Source organism: Lepidochelys kempii, chromosome 1, assembly GCF_965140285.1.
Source record: "Lepidochelys kempii isolate rLepKem1 chromosome 1, rLepKem1.hap1, whole genome shotgun sequence".
In the NCBI taxonomy this organism is placed as follows: domain Eukaryota; kingdom Metazoa; phylum Chordata; order Testudines; family Cheloniidae; genus Lepidochelys; species Lepidochelys kempii.
Window position 1 is genome coordinate 271,306,150 of NC_136380.1, and position 20,196 is coordinate 271,326,345.

General features: G+C 40.0%; 1 protein-coding gene across 5 annotated transcripts in view; it reads left to right on the top strand.

Moving 5' to 3' along the window:
• EEA1 (early endosome antigen 1) overlaps window positions 1-20,196 on the top strand; it is a 136,419-nt gene that overhangs the window by 77,651 nt on the left and 38,572 nt on the right. For all 5 annotated transcript variants that reach the window (XR_012156717.2, XM_073327558.2, XM_073327559.2 and 2 more), the window contains 7 exons: window positions 7,723-7,872; window positions 10,517-10,636; window positions 10,898-11,101; window positions 13,494-13,694; window positions 16,674-16,787; window positions 18,149-18,304; window positions 19,013-19,152. Coding sequence is in view for 4 of the 5 variants with exons in the window: in XM_073327558.2 (XP_073183659.1) it covers window positions 7,723-7,872; window positions 10,517-10,636; window positions 10,898-11,101; window positions 13,494-13,694; window positions 16,674-16,787; window positions 18,149-18,304; window positions 19,013-19,152 (1,085 nt within the window). In the remaining variant the exon portion in view is untranslated. The remainder of the gene's footprint in view (window positions 1-7,722; window positions 7,873-10,516; window positions 10,637-10,897; window positions 11,102-13,493; window positions 13,695-16,673; window positions 16,788-18,148; window positions 18,305-19,012; window positions 19,153-20,196) is intronic.

The following is a 20,196-nucleotide window of genomic DNA, read 5'->3' on the forward strand; positions in this document are numbered from 1 at the left end:
TACAGGGAGGACTTCAGGGTGGATTGAGAGATTCTGAGTCTATTCATGATACAGTAACTGGTTACTCATAAAAAGAGAGACTTGTCTTAGTTTTTCCAGTTTCTTCTATAGTAGCTTTGTACAGTTCCCATATATTTCATATTGTTGTTCACTTAGCAGTCTTAGCTCATAGTTTTGAATATTGAAAATAGGTTGAAAGCTATCTTTTTATTTCCCTCTTACCTGTGATTGGAGATTATCATTGCAAGGGTGTAGCCTACTAGGGTATGTCTACACTGCAATTAACCATCTGGAGCTGGCTTGTGCCAGCTGACTCGGGCTCGCAGGGCTCAGGCTAACAGGCCGTTTAATTGTGGTGTAGATGTTCGGGCTCAGACAGCAGGCTGAGCTCTGGGACCCTACCACTTCGCGGGGTCCTAGAGCTGGAGCTCCAGCCCGAGCCCGAACACCTGCACTGCAATTAAACAGATACCAGTTAAGATTCAAAGTCACAGAATACTTTTTTTCAAGTGTGAGATTTTACCTCAGATGAAGCTTAGGTTGTTGGTGTGTTGAAAGCTTTAATATCCTATCTGGTCTGAAAGTCAGCAGTGTTTCTTTTAATTTAAAATGAAATTTAAAAAATGAGAAGTAGTATTTTAAATATTGAATTTTTGAAAGGTATCTTTAGGTGTATGCAATGTAATCATTTTTATACATGGAATATAGCACACACAGTTCATTAGGATTAATCATTTCTTTGGGGCGGAAGGAAAGTTTGTGGGTGATCTGTTTATGGCAGTGGTGGGCAACTGTGGTAATTTGATTGCGGGCAGCGAGACATTCTGCTGATGTTGACCGTCCGCAGGCACGGCCCCCTGCAGCTCCTAGTGGCCACAGTTCGCCATTCACTGCCGCTTCCCACAGCTCCCATTGGCTGGGAATGGCGAACTGCGGCCACTGGGAGCTGTGGGGGGCTGTGCCTGCAGATGGTCAAAGTCACCAAAATGTCTCATGGTCCGCAATCAGATTATCCCATTGGGCCCCAGGTTGCCCACCACTGGTTTAGGGCTTTAGTTCCATTGTTCCTAACATGTTGTTATGTGATATTGTTCATGATGACATAATGAATTGGCATTTGCTGTATGGCTAAACATGGTTTATATGGTAACCCACCTCACTCATTAGTGGAGGAAGCCCATGTGCCCTCTTATCAAAATTGTCTCAAACAGTTGTCGGCCCAGATCCTGGAGAATTCCATGTGCTTCTGCAAGGTACTGGACACCCCCAACTGACATTCTAGCCAGCAGTTGGAGATCTCAGAACATTAGAAGGTTGTCCCTTAGTTTTCAGCAGGAAATGCTCATCACTCGCAGACTTGCTGTCTTAAGTAATGTTAACACTTCCGATACAGTAGTTTTAAAAAGTATGGTTTCTCTATTTTGTTTCCATTTTGCTTGATAATGACTGGAAAAGGACTCTGACAGTGCAGTTGGTGGTTTCACTTGTTTATGGAGAACCCAAAAAAATGTGCATTACAGAGAATATAAAAACATAACTTGGTCCTGGCCCTGATCTTGTAATGTCTTGGGTGGACCCGTGTGCTTGCATGCAGCTCATTGCAGGATCAGGACTTAATTTTTTATCTGATGTGATGAGAGAGAGTAACAAACAGTTGAGAGATGGGGGGAGGAAAAAAAAGGGTTTCAATAAAGAGATGATCCAGTTTCTCAGTTTTTGGTATGTGCACATCTCTGTGGATTGGTTAAGTGTGTGTCTGTACAATATACTTTTATGAGGTGACATGGCAGAAGTGGATTTCACTGAGTTATTTGAAAGAGGAGAGGCTGATGGTTTGGTTAGGCAAAGAGGGATTAGAGCAATGTTCCATACACGGATGTTTGCGTGTGGAAGGCTCTGAGACAGTAATTGAGGGGTGCGGAGTGGTGGGATGCAGCGGGAGAGGAGAGAAGAAAAATATACCCTCTCTTTTCCTAAGAAGTGGTAGCTGCTAATAAATATTGTGTTTATCATGAAACTTTGAACATGTTCGCCTGCTTATTTGTCTTACCTTTTTAACTCCAGAGATATTTTTTCTTTATAAGTAAAATCAGTAACAACTATATTCTACTCGCTATGGTAGTGTCTTGGGTTATACAGCCCTGTTAGCTTAAAGTTCATCATGTGTCCACACGACGCCACACCATTCTCCACAGAAGTCAATGATTTAAGAGCTCTTGGCCATGTACTCTGCCTCTTGCTTCTATAGATTAATTTTTTGTGGTGTTAAAGCAGAAAATAGGTATTGTGCTTAGCAGTATCTTACAGGAAAAAATAAAATGCATTTTGATTACATTTTGTATTAAAGGGACCTTTATAAAGGTTTCTAGTGTTTTTTAAATAAATGATTAATCAACTTATATAGCTTGTTAGAATCCAATAGATCAGTAAGTTGCATATAACCATGGCTTGTAACCATCTATAGTCCCTTCTTTTAACATAGAATCATAGGACTGGAAGGGACCTTGAGAGGTCATCTAGTCTAGTCCCCTGGACTCGTGGAAGGACAAAGTATTATCTAGACCAGTGCTACTCAAAGTGGTGGTCCGCAGACTGGTGCCAGTCCGCGAGCCATCAGCTGCCAGTCTGCGCGCACATTGGAAAAAAAAATTGTCAGTCCCCCACATCAGATAGCTTGAGAAACACTGTTCTAGACCATTCCAGACAGGTGTTTGTCTAACGTGCTCTTAAAAATCCCCAATGCTGGAGATTCTACAACCTTCCTAGGCAATATATTCCAGTGCTTAACCACGCTGACCGTTAGGAATTTTTTTCCAATGTCCGAACTAAAGCTCCCGTTGCTTCTTGTCCTATCCTCAGAGGTTAAGAAAAACAATTCTTCTCCCTCCTCCTTGTAACAACCTTTTACGTATTTGAAAACTGTTATCATGTCCCCTCTCAGTCTTCTCTTTTCCGGACTAAACAAACCCAATTTTTTCAATCTTCCCTCATAGGTCATGTTTTCTAGAACTTTAATCATTTTTGTCACCCTTTTCTGGACTGTCTCCAGTTTGTCACATCCTTCCTGAAATGTAGCGCCCAGAACTGGACACAATACTCCGATTGAGGCCTAATCAGCATGGAATAGAGTGGAAGAATTACTTCTCGTGTGTTGCTTACAAAACTCCTGATAATACATCCCAGAATGATGTTTGCACTTTTTGCAACAGCTTTACACTGTTGACTCATATTTAGCTTGTGGTCCACTGTGACCCCAAGATCCTTTTCCGCAGTACTCCTTCCTAGGTAGTCCTTTCCCATTTTTTATGTGTGCAACTGATTGTTCCTTCCCCAATCTTATTTAATCTTTTTATTGCTGACCTTGGCACTGTCATAAATGTAAAGGGAAGGGTAAACCCCTTTAAAATCCCTCCTGGCCAGAGGAAAACTCCTCTCACCTGTAAAGGGTTAAGAAGCTAAAGGTAACCTCGCTGGCACCTGACCAAAATGACCAATGAGGAGACAAGATACTTTCAAAAGCTGGGAGGAGGGAGAGAAACAAAGGGTCTGTGTGTCTGTCTATATGCTGGTTTTGCCAGGGATAGACCAGGAATGGAGTCTTAGACCTTTTAGTAAGTAATCTAGCTAGGTATGTGTTAAATTATGATTTCTTTAAATGGCTGAGAAAAGAATTGTGCTGAATAGAATAACTATTTCTGTCTGTCTATCTTTTTTGTAACTTAAGGTTTTGCCTAGAGGGGTTCTCTATGTTTTGAATCTAATTACCCTGTAAGGTATCCTGATTTTACAGAGGGGATTTCTTTATTTCTATTTACTCCTATTTCTATTAAAAGTCTTCTTGTAGGAAAACTGAATGCTTTTTCATTGTTCTCAGATCCAAGGGTTTGGGTCTGTGGTCACCTATACAAATTGGTGAGGCTTTTTATCCAACATTTCCCAGGAAAGTGTGGGTGCAAGTGTTGAGAGGATTGTTCATTGTTCTTAAGATCCAAGGGTCTGGGGTCTGTAGTCACCTAGGCAAATTGGTGAGGCTTTTTACCAAACCTTGTCCAGGAAGTGGGGTGCAAGGTTTTGGGAAGTATTTGGGGGGAAAGACGTTTCCAAACAGCTCTTCCCCAGTAACCAGTATTAGTTTGGTGGTGGTAGCGGCCAATCGAAGGACAAAGGGTGGAATATTTTGTACCTTGGGGAAGTTTTGACCTAAGCTGGTAAAGAGAAGCTTAGGAGGTTTTCATGCAGGTCCCCACATCTGTACCCTAGCGTTCAGAGTGGGGGAGGAACCTTGACAGGCATAAAAAGCGGGAATGTGCTACTAAAGTTTGCGGATGACATGAAGGTGGGAGGTATTGCCAATACAGAGAAGGACCGGGATATCATACAGGAAGATCTGGATGACCTTGTAAACTGGAGTAATAGTAATAGGATGAAATTTAATAGTGAAAAGTGCAAGGTCATGCATTTAGGGATTAATAACAAGAATTTATGTTGTAAAGTGGGGACTCATCAGTTGGAAGTAACAGAGGAGGAGAAGGACCTCGGAGTATTGGTTGATCACAGGATGACTATGAGCTGCCAATGTGATATGGCCGTGAAAAAAGCTAATGTGGTCTTGGGATGCATCAGGCGAGGTATTTCCGGTAGTGATAAGGAGGTTTTAGTACCGTTATACAAGGCACTGGTGAGACCTCATCTGGAATACTGTGTGCAGTTCTGGTCTCCCATGTTTAAGAAAGATGAATTCAAACTGGAACAGGTACAGAGAAGGGCTGCTAGGATGATTCGAGGAATGTCTTATGAAAAGGAGACTCAAGGAGCTTGGCTTGTTTAGCCTAACCAAAAGAAGGCTGAGGGGAGATATGTTTGTTTTCTATAAATATATCAGCGGGATAAATACCACGGAGGGAGAGGAAATATTTAAGCTCAGTACCAATGTGGACACAAGAACAAATGGATATAAACTGGCCATCAGGAAGTTTAGACTTGAAATTAGACAAAGGTTTCCAACCATCAGAGGAGTGAAGTTCTGGAACAGCCTTCCAAGGGAAGCAGTGAGGGCAAAAGATATATCTGGCTTCAAGACTAAGCTTGATAAGTTTATGGAAGAGATGATATGATGGGATAGCCTAATTTTGGCAATTAATTGATCTTCAACTATTAGTGGTAAATATGCCCAGTGGCCTATGATGGGATGTTAAATGGGGTGGGATCTGAGTTACTACAGAGAATTCTTTCCTGGGTGTCTGGCTGGTGAGTCTTGCCCACATGCTCAGGGTTTAGCTGATTGCCATATTTGGGGTCAGGAAGGAATTTTCCTCCAGGGCAGATTGGCAGAGGCCCTGGGGGTTTTTCGCCTTCCTCTGCAGCGTGAGGCACAGGTCACTTGCTGGAGGATTCTCTGCACCTCAAAGTCTTTAAACCACGATTTGAGGACTTCAGTAGCTCAGACATAGGTTAGAGGTTTATTACAGGAGTGGGTGGGTGAGATTCTGTGGCCTTCGTTGTGCAGGAGGTCAGAGTAGACGATCATAATGGTCCCTTCTGACCTTAACATCTATGAATCTATTAATCTAAATGGAGTACTTTGCATTTGTCTGTATTGGATATCATCCTATTTACTTCAGACCATTTCTCCAGTTTGTCCAGATCATTTTGAATGTTAATCCTATCCTCCAAAGCACTTGCAATCCCTCCCAGCTTGATATAATGTGCAAGCTTTATAAATGTACTCTCTATGCCAATTTCTAAATCATTGATGAAGATATTGAATGGAACCGACCCAGAACTGATCCCTGCGAGACCCCACTCGTTATGCCCTTCCAGCATGACTGTGAACCATTGATAACTACTCTTTGGTAATGCTTTTCCAACCAGTTTTGTACCCACCTTATAGTAGCTCCATCTAGGTTGCATTTCCCTAGTTTTTTTATGAGAATGTCATGCGAGACAGTATCAAAAGGTTTACTGAAGTCAAGATATACCACGTCTACCGCTTCCCCCCATCCAGAAAGCGTGTTACCCTGTCAAAGAAAGCTATCAGGTTGGTTTGACATGGGTTTTTTTTTTTACTGTCACTTATCACCTTATTATCTCTAGATGTTTCCAAATTGATTGCTTAATTATTTTCTCCATTATCTTTCCAGGTACAGAAGTTAAGCTGACTGGTCTGTAATTCCCTGGGTTGTCCTTATTTCCCTTTTTATAGAATTTTTTTTAATAGATTACATATTTATAACCATCTACAACACGTGCTACTACTCATGTCTCCAACAGGCTTATAAAACCTATTAATTATTTATTGACCCTTTATACATTGTTTATAGACATATGTGTTACAGAAAGTGTGACCTTTATTTCTGTAACATGTAAAATGTTGTTATACTTCTGATGATCTTTTTTTTTTTTTTCTGGAGCTTTCTTCCTACCTTTGGTGTTTTCTCCCAGCTTCAGTGTACAAATGACATCCAGTGGTTAAGCTGTTGTTGCAAACTTTCCCAAGTTTACTCAACTCTTGTTCATATTTTTTAGAAGGAAATTACATTAACAATTTACCACAACTTCTTGCCTCCAATCACTCACACAGATTACTAGTGTTACTATGTCACAATTACTAATAGTCCATCACCCACAGGTGGAATGATTTTTAATTTACAGTGGTGAATAGTGTGGACTTATAAAAGAGAAATAACTTAGCTTCAGATATTTTTATCTGTAAGTGCTCTAATTAGGTAGAAGTAGTTTTTCTACACTAAGGTCTCACCCATTCAATGTTTTGCATTGAAATACTTCTGTCTTACTCTGTACTTACCTGTTGCTCCTTCTGAATCCACAAAATGGAAGCTCACATGAATATGTTGGTTGGGATTCAGTAGTGTGTAGGAGTGGGCAGGAGGTAACCAAAAGCCTAAAATAACAGCTAGAAGTTTCAGAGGGAAGAAAAATCTGTTTGAATGGATGCCTGTTTACATCAAATAACTGTAAAAGAAACCCCTCAGCTCCTTTAGCTGATGATAGAGTCCTTACTTTGTACTCTCTGGGGAAGTTTCCCATGCATCAGCCGATCCAAGAGAGTGGGTTACAGGTCCTATGGGAGGAGTTGGGGAGTAAGCTACAAAAGGGCATGTGACCACAGAATACTCCTAAAGATCTAGGACATCTTATAGGGAGAGTCCATACATCAGCCTCCCTGTAGTGGAGGAATGCCAGGCACTTGTGATGAGCCGAAAACACAAGTCCCACTGGCCCAGATAATGCAGAACACTGTGGTACTGGAACCAGCGTAGCCAGTAAAAACTTAGAGCATGGGCCATTGGAGAGCATGGGCATGCTGATTTACTTTGAGCTCTATGTAAGGTGTTGATTCAGCCATCGCTATTTTACATGATAAATATTTTATGCATTTGGTGGGGGATGGAATTTAATCCTGGCTTTGCTCCGTGTAAGGCCACATAGCTCATATAAAGGGCCTTTTATAAAGGGGTGAGGATGCTTCTCCATAGACTCACTTCCCACCTTTTGAAAGTACCACCCCCTTTGAGCCTATGCTCCTGCACGTGCACTTGGCTGGTATGATTTAGCGCAGGTTTATAAGAATAATTCCCAAGATGTTCTGGTTGTACCATTCTTGCGTGATTAAAAGCATGATGAAAATTACTATATTATGTGGATAATGAGTCTGAAGTACAGTGTAGTGGCTGGAAAACTGAGACCAGTATTTTCTTCCAGTTGCACAGTAAACTTCTGGAGACAGAACGCCAGCTAGGGGAAGCACATGGTCGACTTAAAGAACAGAGACAACTCTCTAGTGAAAAACTGATGGACAAGGAACAGCAGGTGGCTGATCTGCAGTTAAAACTTTCTCGTGCCGAAGAACAGGTAGGAGTGATATACATGATCAGATTTCACCTTTGTTGTAGTGGTGTTTTGTGTATTCTACTTGCAACATCCTTCTCATGTTGGTGTTTACATAGTTTGTGTCCATATAGTCTATATGATGGTTACTTTTTTGTTTTTAGAAGGCTAAAGAATTATTTCCTTGCCTATAGCCTAAATGTGCGAGGTGCTTTACAGATAAATAAAGGATATGACCCTGGCACTTGAGTACTTTGAGGCTAAGGGTCTGAGCATGCAAAAAGATCTACATGCACAGAAACTTATGCCGTGCTGTCATAAATATAAAGGGAAGAGTAAACACCTTTAAATCCCTCCTAGCCAGAGGAAAAATCCTTTCACCATGTCAAGGTTCCTTCCCCACTCTGAACTCTAGGGTACAGATGTGGGGACTTGCATTAAAGCCCCCCTAAGCTTATTCTTACCAGCTTAGGTTAAACGCTGCCACCACCAAAGTGTTACACAAAGAACAGGGGACGTGCCACTTGGAAACATCTCCCTCCCAAAATATCCCCCCAAGCACTACATCCCCTTTCCTGGGGAAGGCTTGATAAAAATCCTCTCCAATTTGCATATGTGAACACAGACCCAAATCCTTGGACCTTAAGAACAATGAAAAAGCAATCAGGTTCTTAAAAGAGAATTTTAATTAAAGAAAAAGTAAAAGAATCACCTCTGTAAAATCAGGATGGTAAATACCTTACAGGGTAATCAGATTCAAAACATAGAGAATCCCTCTAGGCAAAACCTTAAGTTACAGAAAGACACAAAAACAGGAATATACATCCCGTTCAGCACAACTTATTTTATCAGCCATTTAAACAAAACAGAATCTAACGCATATCTAACTAGATTGCTTATTAACTCTCTACAGGAGTTCTGACCTGCATTCCTGTTCTGGTCCCGGCAAAAGCATCACACAGACAGAGAGAACCTTTTGTTTCTCCCCCCTCCAGCTTTGAAAGTATCTTGTCTCCTCATTGGTCAGACACATGCATAGCAGAGTTTTGTGTGTGCATATCTTTTTATGAGATCAGGGTCCAACTGAAGAAGTAATAGTGATTATAGTGAATAATGTGTTGGGGGGAATTGGTGTCAGAAAACTAATTTTACTACTCTATTAATAGGTCAAGTTTTTTGCAATAGGGTACTTAGGGTATGTTTACTTAGGGTATGTTTACACTACCCGCCGGATTGGCGGGTAGTGATTGATCCCCGATCGCTCTGCCATCGACTCCTGTACTCCATCGCAGCGACAGGTGGAAGTGGAGTCGACGGGGGAGTGGCGGCAGTCGACCCTGCGCCGTGAGGACGTGAGGTAAGTCGACCTAAGAGACATTGACTTAAGCTATGCTATTCTCATAGCTGAAGTTGCATATCTTAGGTTGATCCCCTCCCCTAGTGTAGACCAGGTCTTCGTAACAAATATTTGTTGTTGACGTGTTTATATTAGCTATATGCAGATGTGCCAAACCTCTAAGAGTGGTACGTTTTCAAAGTTTTACACTGCGGTTTAGCAGACACCTCTAAACTGCAGTGTAAAACTTTGAAAATTTACCGCTCTTAGGCCTGGTCTACACTGGGGGGGGGATCGATCCAAGATACTCAACTTCAACTACGAGAATAGCGTAGCTGAAGTCGACGTATCTTAGATCGATTTAGAATCACTTCGCGTCCTCGCGGCGCGGGATCGACGGCCGCCACTCCTCTGTCGACTCCGCTTCTGCCTCTCACTGTAGTGGAGTTCTGGAGTCGATGGCAGAGCGATCGGGGATCAATTTATCACATGTCGATTAGATGCAATAAATCGATCCCCAATAGAGCGATCACTACCCGCCGATCCGGTGGGTAGTGTAGACATGGCCTTTGACTTTAATGAGTCATACAGCTAACACTGTGCAGTGCTTTGCATGTTGGCTCCAGAAAGTCTGTTAAGGTAAATAGACCATAAGGGCAAGTGTATACTTAAAATGCTGCATCGGCACAACTGCACTGATGCAGCTGCTCTGCTGCAGCGCTCTAATGAAGACGCTCTATCCTGATGGGAAAGAGCTGTCCCGTCGGCATAGTTAATCCACCTCCCTTAGAGGCAGTAGCTATGCTGATGGGAGAAGGTCTCCCGCCAACATAGTGCTGTCTAAACCGGGGATTAGGTCTGTGTAACTAAATCTCTCAGGGGTGTGGATTTTTCACACCTCTGAGCGACGTAGTTATACCAGTGCAAGTCTGTAGCGTGGACCAGACCTAAGTTGCTACTAAAACTGCTAATGATAATTAGCACTTAGTATATTTTATGAATATAAATTTCTTTAACTCTACTTATCCATGAGAAAAAAGACTAAATCTCCTTTAACAGCTTGGTGTTAAGATGTAAAATAATGCCTGTCTGACACATGAGGTAATTTTTGTTATTTAGAATTTACCTACTGTCAGTGTTGAGAAGTACTTCAGTGCTGTGTTCGTACTTTGCTGTAGAACTGGTATGACAAATTACTACTTTTGCATCTGTTTGAAATGTTAAACTGTTTAGTGTACAGTCTTTCAGTATTAGAGTAAATGATAAATGTTATTGAACTACTGAATTGTGCTTGTCAGTTTTCAGTCAACAGTCCGTGACTGTTTTTTTAAGCTAAAGGAAAAAGCAGCAAATTGCACTGAATTACAGCATCAGTTAGATAAAGCAAAACAGCAGCATCAGGAGCAACAGACTCTTCAGCAAAGCACTACAGCAAAACTCCGAGAAGCCCAGGTAAAAAAACCAACGCACATTCTTTTCAAACTGGTGTATTGCAGCAGTTAATATTGCCGGTGCATTGCAACATGTAAACAAGCGGCACAATTTCCTAATGTATACCATTTTCTTCTTTTAATTAAATAACATTGAAGGAATTTATAATTTCAAAATAGAATATGTAGTAAGTATTTGTGAAATTTGATATCTAACATTTCATGCATCAGGAATAACTTTTAAGGTCCCTATACTTAAAGAAACTATTTAATGCATTTTTAGAATGATTTGGAACAAGTACTGCGTCAGATTGGAGATAAGGACCAAAAAATTCAAAACCTTGAGGCCTTGCTACAAAAGAGTAGAGAGAACATCACCCTGTTAGAAAAAGAAAGAGAGGACTTGTATGCGAAAATTCAAGCGGGGGAAGGAGAAACTGCAGTTCTTAACCAGCTGCAAGAGAAGAATCATACTTTGCAAGAGCAGGTAAGAAATGCAAAAATCTCCAATACCCTTAAGAAAGTTTGTGTAAGAAGAGTCTCCTTTGTTTCTATCTCCCAGTCTGCAGCTTCAGCCTCCACTGTACTTCGCCCTTTTTTGGATACTGTATTGCTTTAGCATCTCTTTTTATAAAATTCACAAGATTTCTGTGATTTTCCCCCCTCCACCCCCCCTTCTTGTTCTGATAGCAATACATTTTGGTGCTTCACATCCAGCTGTACAAGTTGTGTACTTGGATATGAAGGATGGTGTGTATACATACAATCAAAATGATTTATTATTAGTTTTTCTTACCTTTGTGGAAATCTAATTGATAACATATTTGAACAAGAAAACACATAACATACACTGAATATGATTTAATGAAAAGTTCTTTGAGGTGGAAATTACAATCACAGTGTAGCATCTGAAAGGTACATTATTAGATATTTTAAAGGTATTTTAAAGTAATTTTAGCTGCATAATCTTTTAAAATATATGTGTGTATGTATATACACACATATATTTTTTAAAAAGCTATGCTGGAATTACTACTACTTGTGCATACAATTTTTACTTCATAATTTTGCAAAAGGTAATGTGATTGTATGTTGGTGACTCTTTTTGTACTAGAGGAATTTTTTTAGTATACTGTTTAAAATACCAATATGGTAATATTGTTGCACACTTACTAACAAAGGTTATTAGAACACCGTGTTCTCCTTTCCCAGCATATGTGCAACACATTAGTAGTAATTAGAGCTGAATGTGAGTTCTCTGGCATATAGTCCTTAGTGTATGCTACTGGTACAAATAAGATAGAAATGTACTAGTTCCCAATACCAGCTGTTACCTGTTTGTAATGGAAGGAACACCTGTGTCTTTTATGAGCTACTTGAAAAATATTTTGGTAGCAAACACATGTCAATTTTTTGTGAGTAATTAATGGATGTTTTTTGCCATACTTGCTTTAATGTTATAATAAAACATACACAATATATAGAATACTAATATGAATTAAATGGAGTTCGGTTCATGTTTACTGCAGACATAGAGCTTTGAAATGGGCAAAGATTAAATTGATAGGGATATATTGTTTTCTGGATTTGAAATGGGCAAAGATTAAATTGATAGGGATATATTGTTTTCTGGATGGATCACATGTAACTCACATTAGTGTTAATGGTCATGTGGATATACCCTTATCCTGAAGAGTTTATAATCCAAGGTACTGATCATATGAACATTTATACACATGTCAGCAGGACTACTCATGTTGTGTAAAGAAAAGCATGAGTATAAGTGTTTGCAGGGTCAGGTCTTAAGAAGACAGGTGAAACATGAAGGGTGGAGGGAGAGGGATACAATCAAATATATATAATTTTCTATTAATGGATTTACTTCTAAATTCTTGGCAGATACATTCTATATTCAAGGAGCAAGTGCTGTATGTTGCATTTTTCATACTGTTTCTCCCAGCTCATAACCTTATGTGTCAAGCTAAAACCTCATTCAAATTGATGCTTAAACATGCAAAATAAAGCCCAATAGCATCTGCCCAGAATCTAGCACCATGTGGGTGGAGGGTTTTACTGGGTATTGTGACCAGGAATGTGTGGGAGGAAGTAAGGGTGGGAGCACACAGAAATGGAGAGCAGACAAGAACAGAGAGAAGGAGAGGCAAGAAAGCCAAGCAGGAGCCTGTGACCATGGAAAAAGCTAGAGAGCTTTCAGATTGTTGTTGGCTAAAGAGGTTTGTGGGCTGTAAGCTTAGAAACTGTTCTTTTGTTCTTGGTTCCCTCTGTATTCAGAGGCCCATCACTTTGAACATTCCTTCCAATAAACAGGACCACAGCAAATAAAATACCATCAAATTCTACTTCCAGCTGGAACCTTCCAAGGGCCCCAAACTATGACTGTCCACTTAGGTGGAAAAGGGGCAATAATACATAACCAAAGGGTTGAGTCCAGGCCTTCAGTGCAAAGCTCAACTCAGCCTAACTATTGAACCACAATTGGTGCCTCCATGATGTGTTTATATTATTTTTCTTATAAATAAAGTAAGACTCAACCATCCTCATCTATCTCTCAACCTAGCTAACACTAACTGGGCACACACAGAAGGGTGCACACTCACAGTGTTATATGAGAGTGATCATGCTTGCTGCCTTTGAATATCTTGTCAAAATAGTTATGCTTTTAAAAGTTGGGGTGACTCATGTATTGCACACAAAAAATAAATGCACTGTTGTTGTCCAGAAAGAGAAACTTTGTAGAATTAATAAGTGGTGAAGTTGATCAGTATTGGGGCTTTGTAATCGAAACAACATCTTTTGAATTTTAGGATGTTTTTAATTTTGCCCTTGGACTTTTAATTGGCAGCTTATTTATATTGTAGGTAACTCAGCTAACAGAAAAGCTGAAGAATCAGTCGGAAAGCCATAAACAAGCCCAAGAGAATTTGCATGAGCAGGTGCAAGAGCAGAAGGCACATCTGAGAGCTGCTCAAGACCGTGTGCTCTCCCTAGAAACAAGCATTGGTGAACTAAATAGTCAGCTAAATGAAAGCAAAGAGAAAGTATCCCAGCTTGATTTACAGGTAATTTGCCTTTGTACTGTATGCTAACGAAAAAAATCCATCTGCTTTTCATTGTGGAAAAAGGTGGCCTTTGTTGAATATACAAGGCTAGTAGGCTAAGTTTCTACTAAAGTTTGCTTGTTTTGTGAGCAAAAAATGGCCAAATAAAGTGCAATAAGCAAGATGCAATCCAGCAAGACATCAGCCGTTCTAAGATATAAGGGTTGCAGCCAAAAAACAACACACTGAAAAGAACACAACCACCACCAAAGAGTCGAGGTAGGAGAAGTTATGTCTCCTTAAAAGCCTCAGACTTGCTGTGTGCATCAAAGCTAAGAAGCCTGTCTGAAAACTGTTTTAATGGTTCTATACTCCACATGCCAGGGTGAGAATCTGTCAAAGCAGGGTCATGAAGAACCTGACACTACCCAGAATTTTAGTAGATTACTGATTTTTGAAGTGGTTTTATATTTTACTGGGTTTTGGGTTTTTTGTCTAATGCAGTCAAGCAAAAGTTCCAATGGGGACTTAATCACAATTGAGAGAGACTGAGGGCTTGTCTACGCTTAAAATGCTGCAGCAGCGCTGCCATAGTACTTCAGTAAAGACACTACCTATGCTGTCCCATTGGCACAGGTACTCCACCTCCCTTAGAGGTGGTATTCTCCCGTCAGCCTAGTGCTGTCCACACCAGGGTTTGGTTGGTTTAAATGCATCACTCAGGGGTGTGGATTTTTCACACCCCTGAATGTGACATAGTTAGACTGACCTAATTTCCTAGCATAGCTCAGGCCTGAGTGTTTTGAAGCCTACTACAAGGAGGCTCATATTCAGGTCCCAGAAGGAATAAGGTACATTTGACCAGAGGTTTGGCAGATAGTCTAAGACTTGTCTTGATAAAGTGTCCATTTCTGAAATGTGGGAAGTGGCTACTACTGGTATTTGGGATATGGTTCATAATGATCATTATTACTGCTCAGCCCTTCTATTAGTTCCAGGTGTATGTAGATCACTGATTTCCATAGGGGTGGGAATCCATGAAAACCGTTTAGGCTTTGATGTTGCTCCCATTAAATCAAATGGGAGTTTTGCCATTGCTTTGAGTAAGAGCAGGATGGAACCTTTAATCAGGGGAAAAAAATAGCTAACTTACAAGTAGCTGGAGATCTCTGAAAATTGCCATACAGATCCACGCTGACACACCCTTCATGTCTGCCATTCAGATTCTATTTATGACTGGAGAATTGCTAACATAGTTCCTATTTTTAAGAAAGGAAAAAAAAGTGATCCGGGTAACTAGAGGCCTGTTAGTTTGACATCTGTAGTATGCAAGGTCTTGGAAAAATTTTTGAAGGAGAAAGTAATTAAGGACATTGAGGTCAATGGTAATTGGGACATAATACAACATGGTTTTACAAAAGGTAGATCGTATCAAACCAACCTGATCTCCTTCTTTGAGAAGGTAACAGATTTTTTAGACAAAGGAAACAGGGTGGATCTAATTTACCGTGATTTCAGTAAGACATTTGATACGGTTCCACATGGGGAATTATTAGCTAAATTGGAAAAGATGGGGATCAATATGAAAATTGAAAGGTGGATAAGGAACTGGTTAAAGGGGAGACTACAACGGGTCACACTGAATGGTGAACTCTCAGGCTGCAAGGAGGTTACTAGTGGAGTTCCTCAGGGATCGGTTTTGGGACCAATCTTATTTAATCTTTTTATTACTGACCTTGGCACAAAAAGCGGGAATGTGCTAATAAAGTTTGCGGATGACATGAAGCTGGGAGGTATTGCCAATACAGAGAAGGACCAGGATATCATACAGGAAGATCTGGATGACCTTGTAAACTGGAGTAATAGTAATAGGATGAAATTTAATAGTGAAAAGTGCAAGGTCATGCATTTAGGGATTAATAACAAGAATTTATGTTATTAAGTGGGGACTCATCAGTTGGAAGTAACAGAGGAGGAGAAGGACCTCGGAGTATTGGTTGATCACAGGATGACTATGAGCTGCCAATGTGATATGGCCATGAAAAAAGCTAAGGCGGTCTTGGGATGCATCAGGCGAGGTATTTCCAGTAGAGATAAGGAGGTTTTAGTACCGTTATACAAGGCACTGGTGAGACCTCATCTGGAATACTGTGTGCAGTTCTGGTCTCCCATGTTTAAGAAAGATGAATTCAAACTGGAACAGGTACAGAGAAGGGCTGCTAGGATGATTCGAGGAATGTCTTATGAAAAGGAGACTCAAGGAGCTTGGCTTGTTTAGCCTAACCAAAAGAAGGCTGAGGGGAGATATGATTGTTTTCTATAAATATATCGGAGGGATAAATACCACGGAGGGAGAGGAATTATTTAAGCTCAGTACCAGTGTGGACACAAGAACAAATGGATATAAACTGGCCATCAGGAAGTTTAGACTTGAAATTAGACAAAGGTTTCCAACCATCAGAGGAGTGAAGTTCTGGAACAGCCTTCCAAGGGAAGCAGTGAGGGCAAAAGATATATCTGGCTTCAAGACTAAGCTTGATAAGTTTATGGAAGGGATGATATGATGGGATAGCCTAATTTTGGCAATTAATTGATCTTCAACTATTAGTGGTAAATATGCCCAGTGGCCTATGATGGGATGTTAGATGGGGTGGGATCTGAGTTACTACAGAGAATTCTTTCCTGGATGTCTGGCTGGTGAGTCTTGCCCACATGCTCAGGGTTTAGCTGATTGCCATATTTGGGGTCGGGAAGGAATTTTCCTCCAGGGCAGATTGGCAGAGGCCCTGGGGGTTTTTCACCTTCCTCTGCAGCGTGAGGCATGGGTCACTTGCTGGAGGATTCTCTGCACCTCAAAGTCCTTAAACCACGATTTGAGGACTTCAATAGCTCAGACATAGGTTAGAGGTTTATTACAGGAGTGGGTGGGTGAGATTCTGTGGCCTTCGTTGTGCAGGAGACACACATTGTTTACAAACATTGAAACACTCTTCTTCTCAGATAAAAGCAAAGACTGAATTACTGCTTTCAGCAGAAGCATCAAAAGCCGCTCAAAGAGCAGATCTTCAGAATCATTTGGACACAGCCCAGAATGCGCTGCAAGATAAACAACAGGTAGGAGAAATTAATGGTACTAGATCATCTAAGATAACCTGTGTACAAAACGAAAAGGACAATTTGGTTTGGGAAAAAAATCCAAGTCCTTGTGGATTTACATTTGCATTGGAGACATTTAGTCAGAGTATTTGAATATGTGATATATTTTGTCCTGTTTGTTATAAGCAGGGCCCTGTGTATTGTAATGTATGGAATTGACTGTGGAATCCACCCCTGCTGCAGAAATGTACTCTAGAATCTAAACTTCCATATTGTAACAGAACAGAATTGTTTCTAACCTGTGTGATTATGAAGAGAGACTTTACAAAGTATACTGAGTGTAAAACAAAGCAGTGTTGTTTTTCTGGAGTCTGCAGATTCAAGATAAAAAAGCAAACTTCAGTTAAATGAAGAAATATATTTTTATTCCAAAATAACTGTGTGCACACACATACTTGCAGTAAAATAAAAAAGGGATGAATTAAAACCAATTTAGTTATTTTGGTGCAAGTCTGTGTGCACTCCATCCCTAAATCAGCACGTCTCATTGGGGTGCTAATATTGAAAACAATAGATAACAAATTAACTGTCAACATGATTAATTGTTTTGCTGCTGATTATTTCAGCAGAAACATCAACAACTCCAAACCACTTCAAAAACTAACACTGCCTCCCATGCCGCCTTGGGTGGGGAATTGAATATCAATATAAATAGCACAAGTCCTTCTGTAGTGATTGCATTTTTCATTTTCATATTTAATTAATTAAAAATCTCCCATATTTTATGTTAAATAAAGCTGCTAACAAATTTGTCAGTCTCTTGCATCAGAGTCTCGCACAAGTTAGGTCCAGCTCACCATAAAACGCATGGGTCTTTTGACTATCAGCATTATGTGTTCCATTTCTTATAGAGAATAATATTGTTCCATGTTGAACCAATAGTTTTCAAACTATGATTCGTAAACCATTGGAGTCTGTGGAGAGTTGACTGGTCACATGGTATTGGCTGTCCTTGTTCCTGCTAAATTTAATTGACTGCTACAAATAGGTTAATGTTATGTTCCCATGCACGCAATTGGTGTAGTTGCCACAAGAATATTATGTGATTATGAATGGGAGAGGAGTTGTTCTTTAAGACAATCTCTTTATGAAGGTGTGATTCACAGCATGAAAAAGTTCTGCCTTAAAAGCAATTTGAAAAGAATAAGCTATTGAATATGCTGTTTTTCTCCAGTATAATGTGTATGTTTTTTAAAAATTCCATCTGAACATTTTAGACAAGTAATATTTATGCATGTGTTTAGAGAACTCTTTAATAATTTAAAAAATACTCATCCCTTAATAAAAGTAACCATTTTCAATTATATTTTACTTCATAGGAGATAAATAAGGTCAACACTCAGTTAGATCAGGTTACGGCTAAGCTGCACGACAAGCAAGAATATTGTACACAGCTGGAAGCCAGTCTTAAAGAGTATAAAGAAAAACATCTTTATTTAGAACAGAAAACGGAGGAGCTAGAGGGACAGCTTAAGGTTTGTATTCAGAAATGAAGAACTTGAGTTTATAAAACCAGCTTTCACCATGTAAAGCACCAAAATTGTTTCATAATGCATGGTAACAGCAGTGCGGAAATTGCAGGAGGAGGATGGCCAGCCACCTAAAAAGTGGTGTTGATGGTATTCTCTTTTCCCAGTGTTTCCTTTTTCAGCTGATGAATGAGAAAGTGGGGTTATGCCATAACTGCCTCCACTGCCCCAGCCTCCTTCCCCGCCAATTGCAACCTGAATATAATTCATGGAGAATATTAAGAGATGAGACATAGGCCACTTCCTAAATTCAGAACTCTCATATTTGTGGTTGTATAAACTTCAGGTAACTTTATTTAAGTGCATAAGTGTTTGCAGGATCAGACCCTAATGTACACACATCTTCAGTGTCTTACATTTGAGGCAGGAGGCAAAAAGACAGAATACAGTAACATGAGAAGTGTATACAATTGCACAGAGGTGGAGTATGTTCCATTTATAAATTACTGGGTTATTTTTAGATTACCGTATTTTAAGCATTTTGCAGATATTTGAATCCATTACAATATAGAAGTATATTTAATTTTAAATGTACGTGAAGACTAGGGGTGAGATCTTTATGCCTGGAGGCTGGAGGCATTTATGAACAACTGAGTGATTTTTCACTCTGGTGGTTGTGTTATGGTAACTGTAGCTTTTTCTTTTCTTTTACAGAAACTTGAAACTGACATTCTTGAGGTTAAAGCAAGCAAAGAACAGGCCCTTCAGGAGCTACAACAGCAACGACAGCAGTGTACAGAGCTAGGCCTCAGAACAACAGAACTGACCAAACAGCTTGAAGCAAAAAGAGAAGTGTATGCTAACGCTGTTTAATGCATTACTTTTCAGACCCAGAGACCAAGATTCACATTTGAATTGTTCTATAAGAACAAACAAATGCATGTTTATACTCTTAGACTAGAATTGAAATTATTATTCACCTTCATGATCAGTTATTCACCATAATGATCACCAGAACTCACCTAAAACACTAGAGTAACCCTACACCTCAGTGGGGGCTTCTGCATCTTTCCCCACACAGGGGAGATAAACGTTGCGTTGTTTGACTTGCACTTCAGCCATCAGCCTTCATCCCATAGGTAAGTCACCAAGTACCGTGACTTAACCTGAGTGGGTTGAGATGCATTCAGTGTACTTCCTCCATCTCTTCTGTACACTCTGTCTAGGTCCCACTTGTATCCGCAGCAGAAAGCTGGTCATCAGCAAACAACCTTGCATTATCATACCATCCTCTGAAAAATTAGGGGGTCCTTCGCAGCATGGGGCTCAGATCTAATATGTATATAAATGAGATATTCATCATCACCACCTATATCTGATATATGGGTAAGAGCAGGTTCTATTATCATAGAACAGATGAGAATATTGGAATTCCTATGCTTGACTAAGCAGATTTAAGTTTTGTGCGATAAATGGTCAAGGGAGATTCAACCTATAGGTGGAAAGTTAGTGGGGATACAGGATAGCATTAAAGCTGGTGTGGAAATCTTAATTGCAAATGCAATTTCTCCAGCACTTAGCACAAACAAAAACTACCACAAAACATATCTGGTAATGTTGTTGTGTTGAAGGTCAGTCTCTTAACTTTTAACTCTGTCTGGGAATAATGTGTGTGAGACTGTCTTTCATAGAACCAAAGGGTATGTTGCCAGTTGATGGATCTGAATATATTAACCTGTTCAGACATCTGCTGAGTAAAAAAACCTTAATTTTGGTTTTTATTCATCTTGATTTACAATTTGCATGTTAGCTCTCTAGGGGTAGTTCATAGGCGTAATGTTTAAAGAACCACCACCAGCCTGAAAATGGGACTTCAGAGTATGTCATTCATTTAAGTG